At 44.5% G+C, this 12,095-nt stretch overlaps 1 protein-coding gene across 1 annotated transcript in view; it reads left to right on the forward strand.

Moving 5' to 3' along the window:
• Positions 1-355: 355 nt before the first annotated feature.
• PDILT (protein disulfide isomerase like, testis expressed) overlaps positions 356-12,095 on the forward strand; it is a 37,234-nt gene continuing 25,494 nt past the window's right edge. The window contains exon 1 of the mRNA XM_022552290.3: positions 356-944. Coding sequence (XP_022407998.2) covers positions 674-944 — 271 coding nt within the window. The 5' untranslated portion in view covers positions 356-673. The remainder of the gene's footprint in view (positions 945-12,095) is intronic.

Below are 12,095 nucleotides of genomic sequence, written 5' to 3' on the forward strand. Positions count from 1 at the left end.
TGCGGTACGCGGGCCTCCCACCGTTGTGGCCTCTCCCGTTGCGGAGCACGGGCTCCGGACGCACAGGCTCAGCGGCCATGGCTCACGGGCCCAGCCGCTCCGCGGCATGTGGGATCTTCCCGGACCGGGGCACGAACCCACATCCCCTGCCTCGGCAGGCAGACTCTCAACCACTGCACCACCAGGGAAGCCCCTATGGTGATTACTTTTAAAAGAAATATTTACACTTGAGAAAATTTGCTCAAAAATCAAATGGGGTACACTGTCAAGTAGTGAGCTGCCCATCAAAAGAGGTATTCAAGCAGGAGCTGGAGGAGCATGAAGCAGAGGCTGTGATAGGGATTGGACCAGTCATCTCTGAGACCCAGAGGCTCACCCTGGGATTCTGGACTGGGTTTCATATCCGAAAAATTCTCACCTAGTGTCCGGGGAGCCAGTGGGCTTGAGTGGCTGGCATGTGATTTGGCTTTCTGCTGCTGCAAGTGGGACCGTGCTCCTCTGAACTAACCCTGCGCCGTTTCCGTGGGCCCTGAGGTTACCCTAACGCTTTGCCTCTCCTTTGCCAGCTTGCTTTGCTAAGCTGTGGGCACCGCTGGGGGGGCAGTGGAACATGCTCAGGCCATGTTCTCCACATCAGGACTGACCTGGCAGGGAAGGAGGTGGAGAGGGAGTGATGACATGGGGCCCCACCACCTGTGTTGATAAGGGTTCTTGTTCTTGTTCCTGCCCCTGCAGGACAGCAATGGAGCTGCTCTGGATGTCTCTGCTGCTGGTGGCCTCTTGTGTTGGCACTGTCCAGGGCTCACCAGAGGTGGACGTCAAGGAAGCCAGCATCAACGTGTCCCAGCCCTTGCACATCCTGGTAGAGAAAAACCTGATGGTGCTAACACCTGCCGGCCTGACCCAGATGCTGAATGAGACCCGCTTCTTGATGGTGCTCTTCCGTGAGTGTCCCTCACTCCTGGGCAGTGGGTGATGGGTGGGCTGAGACCTGCCCCCTTTCTCCTGGCAGCGAGAGGAGTTTTATTTATTTATTTATTTTACATTTGGCTGCACTAGGTCTTCGTTGCTGTGCGCGGACTTTAGTTGCGGCAAGCAGGGTTACTCTTCGTTGTGGTGCGCGGGCTTCTCGTTGTGGTGGCTTCTCTTGTTGCAGAGCATGGGCTCTAGGCACGCGGGCTTCAGTCATTGTGGCACGTGGACTCAGTAGTTGTGGCTCGGGGGCTCTAGAGCACAGGCTCAGTAGTTGTGGCGCATGGGCTTAGTTGCTCCATGGCAGGTGGGATCTTCCCGGACCAGGGCTTGAACCCGTGTCCCCTGCACTGGCAGGTGGATTCTTAACCACTGTGCCACCAGGGAAGTCCCCAGAGGAGTTTTAAATATTGCTAAACACGTGAGAACACGTTTTAATAATAATTTTAAAAATAATATATATAATGTCATCCTCAATTTACAGATGAGAATACTGAGGTCCAGGGAAATTAAGCAATTTGCAAGATACTATGTTGCCACCCTTGTCTTGATTTGTATCTGGCTCCTCTGTCCCACTGAAGGCAAGAAGCCAGGATTTACCCTCAGGTGTCTTTACCATTCTGAACCTCAGTTTTCTCCTCTGTAAAATGGGCGTGAACATAAGGGCCACACTGGATGATTGTGAAGACTAAATAAGATCGCGTGTTAAGTTGCTGGGACACAGTTATGGGCACGCTCTTGAGAAAGATTTTTAGATCACCACCTTTACTGTCTGAAGTTTGCATGCCCACGTTTATTCTTTAGGCTTTGCATCAGCCTGCATTTTGACAGAGAGAACAGACTTCTTTTTCCTGAGACGTTGGCACAGACCTGTCTGTGCCTTGGGACAGGGTAGAAGGGGTTTTCCTAACAGTCACATAGTGAGCACTTACTGTGGGCCAGGCACTGTCCTTATAGCCCAGTAAATGTCATATAATCCTCACAATGACCCAGTATGGTGCCACTATTTGTCTCCCTATTTTGGGACATTTCACAATTGAAATTGAATTTACATCTGCTCTTGAAAAAACAAAAGTTCTGGAAGCACTGGCTTACATTCCTGCAATGTGACAGTTGGCTGGAGCTGAATAACGATTTCCCGTTTTGATCAGAAAACATACTTGTCAGTTTACCACATCCCTATCCAGCCAATCCCACACAGTCACACCCCTGCCTCACCCCTCTAGTATCTGAGTTTGTGTCCCCTGCCTGAAATTCAGGCCTCCCAGCTCCTTCCTCAATCTTTGTCTCTTCTCATTTGATACATTCTCTCCGAGTGATGCCCCTTCAGTGGGGGAGTCGGGTAAGTGACAGTATCAGCAGCTCAGTTACCATGGATCCCAGTGCTTCCTCAGCTGGCCTGTGCAGGTACTTCATAGCAACATAGGACAAAAACATTCTTTTTGTGCCCTTAACCTTGGTAGTTCACAGGAGGGAAAATCTAATTGGGTCATTTTGCCTCCATCCGATGTGGAGCATGGCTGTTGTGTAAAGTTCCATCAAAATAGTTCCAAGCCTCTGACTTCCATCCAGCTCAGGCTGTTAATGGTTTGTTTCCTTCAAAGTGTCAGGATGCATGCCTAATTTTACTTCAAGCCCATGGAGCAAGACCTAGGAGAGATCCAGTTTGGGCCATTTTCTTTACATGAGCCTGTGAGCAGGACATGATTTCCACTTTGCTGAACTACTCCTCCAGCTGGTTCCCTGCATCCCTCATCCACACCAAGACTTGGGCCACTACTTGAACATTTGTTTTATGATTCCTTTCTCAGAAGAATTGAGAACTCTGCAGCTGCTCTACCTGCTGTGGATTATGAGTTAATGGTTTGCACAGGTCAGACATCTAAGCCATCTTCTCTTTTTGGCTGCAGCCTTAAACCCTGAATCCTAGACCCTCAGTGGAGACATGGAAGGATTTAGAGCCACACACTTTGCACGACACAACACACATCGCGACACTCATTTACCCTTCCAGAATGGCACAGCAGGTCGCCAATCCTGTCCGTGTGAGAATGCAAGCTCTGCCCGTGACTACTCTGTTTATTTTTAATGAACTTATTTATTTGTTTTTATTTTTGGCTGTGTTGGGTTTTCATTGCTGCGCGTGGGCTTTCTCTAGTTGCGGTGAGCGGGGGCTACTCTTCATTGCGGGGCGTGGGCTTCTCTTGTTGTGGAGCAGCGCTCTAGGTGAGGGGCTTCAGTAGTTGTGGCTCGCAGGCTCTAGAGCGCAGGCTCAGTAGCTGTGGCACATGGGCTTAGATGTTCCGTGGCATGTGTGATCTTCCCGGACCAGGGATCGAACCCATGTCTGCTGCACTGGCAGGCAGATTCTTAACCACTGTGCCACCAGGGAAGTCCTGACTACTGTGTTTTAATCAGGGCAGCAGGGCAAGTTCATGCCTCTTTGGGGTGTTAACTGTTGTCTTGTAATTTAGGGATTGGATTGACATCGAACCTGGGGCTACAAAGGAAGCTAATCCATTTTATATACTTTAATTGCACTTGATAACAACCAATTTGAATAGTTTAAATTTAAAGCCTTCCCATCAGCAGGTATCTCAAAGCGGTGAACACCAGCAGAGATGCTATCTAAAAGACCCTCAAACTCATTTCATTTGAATATTTGATGCCTTCAAATACACAGTTTAAATCAAAATGAATTCTCAAAAGCTGGCAGACCCTTTAAATCACCTCTGGAAAAACGAATGACTTGGGGCAAGCATTATAAAAGCTTTTTTTCCAGGAGTAAATGGCTTTTTACAAATAGGTCTTTCCAATATTGTCTCCAGGGAAATACTGCCCTGGTAACTCTCAAATGCTTAGCTGCTGCCCACTTTCTCATCTCTCCAAGGACCCCAGGCTCAAGAGCCAACACCCAGGGCCATCTTTGCTCTTGGATATCCCTCGCACATCTCAATGCCACGTGTGTCCAAAATAGACCTCAGCATCTTTGATTTGCTCCAACGGCAAGCTTCTTCTCACATCCTGCCTTGACTGACAGCACTGTTATCCACATAATGTCAAAGTCAGAAATCCAAGATCATTCTTAACTCCTTTGTACTCTCGTCTCTAATCGTCACCAAATCCTGTTTAAACTACTTCCTGAAGCCCTCCGCAATCACTATTTCTCCCCATCCCCCTGCCACGGCCTTAGTTCTGGCCTCACCATTCCCACCATGAACCACTGCAGCATCTTCTAGATGGTCTCCCTTCCCTCTCCAGTGCCGTCTCTACAGTGTACCCCGAGAAATTTTGTTTTCTAAAATGCAAATCTGATTGGGTCACTCCCTGATTAAAAACCCCCAAAGATTCTCTAAGTCCCCAAACTCCTTAACACGGCTAAAATGTCCTCTGCTTGATCTAACCAGGCCTCCTTCTCCACTCCACTTGAACTCTGTGCTCTACACTCTGAGTGTGGCCACCAGGTAGGTCACACTGGCATCAGCCTCCTGGCCTTTACGCTTGCAGTTCCCTCCACCTATAGTGTCCTTCCTGAACTTCTTCACCTGGATTGTGAGGTTTAAGTTCGTGGAATTGCTCTGTCAAGAGGCTGTGTCCACCTTACTCCCACCTAGGCCCTCCCACGCTCACTCAGCCCTCTGCACACTCCTTTTCATAGCATTTACCACACTGTATTGAAAATGCTTTACTTTTTTTTTTGCGGTACTTGGGCCTCTCACTGCCGTGGCCTCTCCCGTTGCGGAGCACAGGCTCCGGGCGCACAGGCTCAGCGGCCATGGCTCACGGGCCCAGCTGCTCCGCGGCACGCAGTATCCTCCTGGACCGGGGCACGAACCCGTGTCCCCTGCATCGGCAGGCGGACTCTCAACCACTGCGCCGCCAGGGAAGCCCTGAAAATGCTTTTAAACTTGTGAGCTGCACCGGGCACGGGGGTCAAATCTTATTCGTCTCTTGATTGCTAACATCTGGGATTGTGCTTGGAGCATGGCAGGCCTGAGGAGATGCTGAATGAATAAATGAGCTTTCCTTTGGCCCACAATGTTCCCCATGAATGAGACAGGAGAAAAGGGAAGGCTACGTTTAGCAGAGAGAGGTCAAAATGAGACTTAACAAGAGCTGTTTCTGGGTTCATTAATTAGTCATTAGTAATCATCCATAAAGCAGAGGTGGCAGGATTGTGCCCTGGGAGCAGGTTAGATGATGTGATGGGGAATGAGAATGATAATGAGGACCACAGTGGTGATGACGGGGACGAGCATTTACTGAGACCTGTATTCCAGGCACGGGGCTTGGTCTCATTGTCCCTGTCTTACATTTCAGAGCAGGTCTAACACTCAATCCATCTTAAACTGTGCTGATAATTGAGACATTCATTCATTCATTAAACATTTATTAAATACTTATTACATACCAGATATATTCTAGGCACTGAGTGGTGAACAAAGCAGACAGACATCCTTGCTTTATGGAACTTTTATCCCAGAGAGGGGAGACTCAAGATAAACTGGTAAAGAAGTAAAAAAGGTAGCATATCTTCAGGGTAAAAGTACTATGGAGAAAAAGCAGAACTCTTAGGGAGTGCAAGGAGTGGGTGGACGTGGGGCTGTGGTTGTGTACAGGGTGGCCAGGGAAGGCTTTCCTGAGAAGGCGACAACTGAACAAAGACCTGAAGGCAGTAAAGCGGCAACCTGAGGAGAGCATTTCAGGCAGAGGGAGTAGCAAGTGCAAAGGCCCTGAGGTGGGAATCTGCAGGGTGGCTAAGCTGAGTTGTTGAAAAGTAGTGGGAAATAAGATCAGAAGAGTGAGGAGCAGAGTCTTTAGGGGCTTGTAGGTCACTGTAATGGTCAGAGAAATTTGTTGGCTGGCCCTTGAGGAACTAGAAGGGGTTGGAGACCACCCTGAAGTCCTTATCACTTGTGAGCACATCTGTACACTATAAATCACCCTATGGAATGGAGAGAGGGTTATTCTCAGAATCCTTTTCCATGCTTGATCTCGAACTTGTTCTAAAGTGGGGTTTCTCGTCCTCAGCACTATTGATATTTTGGCTGACTAATGCCCCCCTTTTTTGTTTTAACATCTTTATTGATGTATAATTGCTTTACAATGGTGTGTTAGTTTCTGCTGTATAACAAAGTGAATCAGCTATATGTATACATATATCCTCATATCCCCTGCCTCTTGCACCTCCCTCCCACCCTCCCTATCCCACCCCTCTAGGTGGTCACAAAACACTGAGCTGATCTCCCTGAGCTATGCAGCTGCTTCCCACTAGCTATCTATTTTACATTTGGTAGTGCATATATGTCAATGCTACTCTCTCACTTCGACCCAGCTTACCCTTCCCCCTCCCTGTGTCCTCAAGTCCATTCTCGACATCTGCGTCTTTATTCCTTTCCTGCCCCTAGGTTCATCAGAACCATTTTTTTTTTTTTTTTAGATTCCATATATATGCGTTAGCATACGGTATTTGTTTTTCTCTTTCTGACTTACTTCACTCTGTAAGACAGACTCTAGGTCCATCCACCTCACTACAAATAACTCAATTTCGTTTCTTTTTATGGCTGAGTAGTATTCCATTGTATATATGTGCCACATCTTCTTTATCCATTCATCTGTCGATGGACACTTAGGTTGCTTCCATGTCCTGGCTATTGTAAATAGAGCTGCAATGAACATTGTGGTACATGTCTCTTTTTGACTTATGGTTTTCTCAGGGTATATGCCCAGTAGTGGGATTGCTGGGTCGTATGGTAGTTCTATTTTTAGTTTTTTTAAGGAACCTCCATACTGTTCTCCATAGTGGCTGTATCAATTTACATTCCCATCAACAGTGCAAGAGGGTTCCCTTTTCTCCACACCCTCTCTAGCATTTATTGTTTGTAGATTTTTTGATGATGGCCATTCTGACCGGTGTGAGGTGATACCTCATTGTGGTTTTGATTTGCATTTCTCTAATGATTAGTGATGTTGAGCATCCTTTCATGTGTTTGTTGGCAATCTGTACATCTTCTCTGGAGAAATGTCTATTTAGGTTGTCTGCCCATTTTTGGATTGGGTTGTTTGTTTTTCTTTATATTGAGCTGCATGAGCTGCTTGTATATTTTAGAGATTAATCCTTTGTCAGTTGCTTCATTTGCAAATATTTTCTCCCACTGTGAGGGTTGTCTTTTCATCTTGTTTATGGTTTCCTTTGCTGTGCAAAAGCTTTTAAGTTTCATTAGGTCCCATTTGTTTATTTTGGTTTTTATTTCCATTTCTCTAGGAGGTGGGTCAAAAAGGATCTTGCTGTGATTTATGTCATAGAGTGTTCTGCCTATGTTTTCCTCTAAGAGTTTTATAGTGTCTGGCCTTAAATTTAGGCCTTTAATCCATTTTGAGTTTATTTCTGTGTATGGTCTTAGGGAGTGTTCTAATTTCATTCTTTTACATGTAGCTGTCCTGTTTTCCCAGCACCACTTATTGAAGAGGCTGTCTTTTCTCCGTTGTATATTCTTGCCTCCTTTGTCAAAGATAAGGTGACCATATGTGCGTGGGTTTATCTGTATAGGAATGCAAGAGATTTCTGAGTATTAATTTTGTATCCTGCTACTTTACCTAATTCATTGATTACCTCTAGTAGTTTTCTATAATCCTAAAATATCATCTTTAGGATTCTCTATGTACAGTATCATGTCATCTGCAAACAGTGACAGTTTTACTTCTTCTTTTCTGATTTGGATCCCTTTTACTTCTTTTTCTTCTCTGATTGCCATGGCTAAAACTTCCAAAACTATGTTGAATAATAGTGGTGAGGGTGGGCAACCTTGTCTTGTTCCCCATCTTACAGGAAATGGTTTCAGTTTTTCACCATTGAGAACCGATGTTGGCTGTAGGTTTGTCATATAGGACCTTTATTATGTTGAGGTAGGTTCCCTCTGTGCCTACTTTCTGGAGAGTTTTTATCATAAATGGGTGTTGAATTTTGTTGAAAGCTTTTTTTGCATCTATTGAGATGATCACAGGTTTTTTTTTTTTAATTTTTATTTATTTATTTTTATATTTATTTTAGGCTGTGTTGGGTCTTCGTTTCTGTGCGAGGGCTTTCTCTAGTTGTGGCAAGCGGGGGCTGCTCTTCATCGCGGTGCACGGGCCTCTCACTCTCGCGGCCTCTCTTGTTGTGGAGCACAGGCTCCAGATGCGCAGGCTCAGTAGTTGTGGCTCACGGGCCTAGTTGCTCTGTGGCATGTGGGATCTTCCCAGACCAGGGCTCAAACCCGTGTCCCCTGCATTGGCAGGTGGATTCTTAACCACTCTGCCACCAGGGAAGCCCCTGATCATAGGTTTTTATCCTTCAGTTTGTTAATATGGTGTATCTCATTGATTGATTTGCATATATTGAAGAATTCTTGCATTCATCACAGTTTCACTTTCAGTGCTTGTGACTGGTCTGTTCATATTTTCTATTTCTTCCTGGTTCAGTCTTGGAAGGTTGTACTTTTCTAAGAATTTGTCCATTTCTTCCAAGTTGTCCATTTTATTGGCATATAGTTGCTTGTTGTAATCTCTTATGATCCTTTGTATTTCTGCAGTGTCAGTTGCTACTTCTCCTTTTTCATTTCTAATTCTGTTGATCTGAGTCTTCTCCCTTTTTTTCTGGCTAATGGTTTATCAATTTTGTTTATCTTCTCAAAGAACCACCTTTTAGTTTTATTGATCTTTACTATTATTTTCTTCATTTCTTTTTCATTTCTTTCTGATGTGATCTTTATGATTTCTTTCCTTCTGCTAACTTTGGGGTTTTTTTGTTTTTCTTTCTCTAATTGCTTTAGGTGTAAGGTTAGGCTGTTTATTTGAGATTTTTCTTGTTTCTTGAGGTAGGATTTTATTGCTATAAACTTCCCTCTTAGAACTGCTTTTGCTACATCCCATAGGTTTTGGGATGTTGTGTTTTCATTGTCATTTATTTATAGGTATTTAAAAATTTCTTCTTTGATTCCTTCAGTGATCTCTTGGTTATTTAGTAGCATATTGTTTAGCCTCTAAGTGTTTGTATTTTTTACAGTTTTTTCCCTGTAATTGATATCTAGTCTCACAGTGTTGTTGGAAAAGATACTTGATACGATTTCAATTTTCTTAAATTTACCGAGGCTTGATTTGTGACCCAAGGTATGATCTATCCTGGAGAATGTTCCATGAGCACTTGAGAAGAAAGTGTATTCTGTTGTTTTTGGATGGAATGTCCTATAAATATCAGTGAAGTCCATCTTGTTTAATGTATCATTTAAAGCTTGTGTTTCCTTATTTATTTTCATTTTGGATGATCTGTCCATTGGTGAAGGTGGGGTGTTAAAGACCCCTACGATTACTGTGTTACTGTTGACTTCCCCTTTTATGGCTCTTAGCATTTGCCTTATGTATTGAGGTGCTCCTATGTTGGGTGCATAAATATTTACAATTGTTATATCTTCTTGGATTGATCCCTTGATCATTATGTAGTGTCCTTCTTTGTCTCTTGTAATAGTCTTTATTTTAAAGTCTATTTTGTCTGATATGAGAATTGCTACTCCAGCTTTCTTTTGATTTCCATTTGCGTGGAATATCTTTTTCCATCCCCTCACTTTCAGTCTGTATGTGTCCCTAGGTCTGAAGTGGGTCTCTTCCAGACAGCATGTATATGGGTCTTGTTTTTGTAGCCATTCAGCTAGTCTATGTCTTTTGGTTGGAGCATTTAATCCATTTACGTTTAAGGTAAGTATTGATATGTATGTTCCTATCACCATTTTCTTAATTATTTTTGGTTTTTTTTTTTGTAGGTCTTTTCTTTCTCTTGTGTTTCTTGCCTAGAGAAGTTTCTTTAGCATTTGTTGTAAAGCTGGTTTGGTGGTGCTGAATTCTCTTAACTTTTGATGTCTGTAAAGGTTTTAATTTCTCTGTTGAATCTGAATGAGATCCTTGCTGGGTAGAGTAATCTTGGTTGTAGGTCTTTCCCTTTCATCACTTTAAATATGTCCTGCCACTCCCTTTTGGCTTGAAGAGTTTCTGCTGAAAGATCAGCTGTTAACCTTATGGTGATTCCCTTGTATGTTATTTGTTACTTTTCCCTTGCTTCTTTTAATATTTTTTGTTTGTATTTAATTTTTGATAGTTTGATTAATATATGTCTTTGTGCGTTTCTCCTTGGATTTATCCTGTATGGGACTCTCTGTGCTTCCTGGACTTGATTGACTATTTCCTTTCCCATGTTAGGGAATTTTTCAACTATAATCTCTTCAAATATTTTCTCAGACCCTTTCTTTTTCTCTTCTTCTTCTGGGACCCCTATTATATGAATGTTGGTGTGTTTAATGTTGTCCCAGATGTCCCTGAGACTGTCCTCAATTCTTTTCATTCTTTTCTCTTTACTCTGCTCTGTGGTAGTTATTTCCACTATTTTGTCTTCCAGGTCACTTATCTGTTCTTCTGCCTCAGTTTTTCTGCTATTGATTCCTTCTAGAGAATTTTTAATTTCATTTATTGTGTTGTTCATCATTGTTCGTTTGCTCTTTAGTTCTTCTAGGTCCTTGTTAAACGTTTCTTGTATTTTCTCCATTCTATTTCCAGGATTTTGGATCATCTTTACTATTGTTACTCTGAATTCTTTTTCAGGTAGACGGCCTATTTCCTTTTCATTTGTCTTGTCTGGTGGGTTTTTACCTTGCTCCTTCATCTGCTGCATGTTTCTCTGTCTTCTCATTTTGTTTAACTTACTGTGTTTGGGGTCTCCTTTTCACAGGCTGCAGGTTCATAGTTCCCATTGTTTTTGGTGTCTGCCCCCAGTGGGTGAGGTTGGTTCAGTGGCTTGTGTAGGCTTCCTGGTGCAGGGGACTTGTGCCTGTGTTCTGGTGGCTGGGGCTAGATCTTGTCCTTCTGGTGGGCAGGGCGACACCTGGTGGTGTGTTTTGGGGTGTCTGTGAACTTAGTATGACTTTAGGCAGCTCTCTGCTAATGGGTGGGGTTGTGTTCCTGTCTTGCTAGTTGTTTGTCATGGGGCGTCCAGCACTGGAGCTTGCTGGCCGTTGGGTGGAGCTGGGTCTTAGTGTTAAGACAGAGATCTCTGGCAGAGCTCTCGCCGATTGATATTACATGAGGCTGTGAGGTCTCTGGTGGCCCAATGTCCTGGACTTGGCTCTCCCACCTCAGAGGCTCAGGCTTGACACCCGGCCGGAGCACCAAGACCCTGCCTGGCTGGCTAATTCTTTGCTGTATGTGCGTGTGCGTGTGTGTGTGTGTGTGTGTGTGTGTGTGTGTGTGTGATGTGAGGAGGGTGTCCCTGCACTGTAGGGTATTTAGTAGCATCCCTTGCCTTCACTCACTAGATGCCAGTAGCATTCCAGATGTGACAACAAGTAATATCTCCAGATATGGCCAAATATGCCCTGTTGAGAACCACAGTCTAAAGAAATGCAGACTCCAGCTCCCTGTGCTGGGAGCTAATCTCCAGTCCCTACACTCACAGCTCCCCCATCCATCAGTCCCTACCCTGACCCACATTGGCTGCTCAGAAAAGGGAGACTGGGGTTATCTACTAAAGACCCAGGCAAACATTGATCTAGGTCCATTAGCCATTAACACATTTACACACCAAGCAGACAGTCAGAGAGCCACTGACAACTCTAATGCGACCCTGGGTCCCATTTGTTTACCCCAAAACCCACGGGAGAGCCACACAATAGGCCTCAGCCTTGTGTTGGATGACTTGGTGCTGGTCACCATTGTCTTCCTTCCCCCAGAACCAGAAGATCTGCTGAAGATCCTGATATCTCCATAGGACTCTCCCTCCCCAGAGAGCATCTGGTCAGAGCAAGACCAAAGATTTCCCCCATGTCATCATAATAGTTAATGTTTATTGGGCACTTCTGTGCCAGAGCTTTGCTTACCTTGTCTTACTATGTAGGCTCATTCTAAGGTATGGGAGCTATCACTACCCCCATTCTATAGATGAGGAAACTGAAGTGCAGAGATGTTTAAAAAACACCTTGCCTGGACCACTGGTGCTGTAAGCCACCATAACTGTCTCTGTTTTATGAGACAACCTAAGGAATTCATGTGAATTGAGTACCCACTATATGCCAGAAGATGAACCTTAGGTGGAGTTAGAACCT

This window comes from Delphinapterus leucas, chromosome 15, assembly GCF_059928025.1.
Source record: "Delphinapterus leucas isolate spDelLeu-1000000601 "Yukka" chromosome 15, BTC_Dleu_Yukka2, whole genome shotgun sequence".
NCBI lineage: Eukaryota > Metazoa > Chordata > Mammalia > Artiodactyla > Monodontidae > Delphinapterus > Delphinapterus leucas.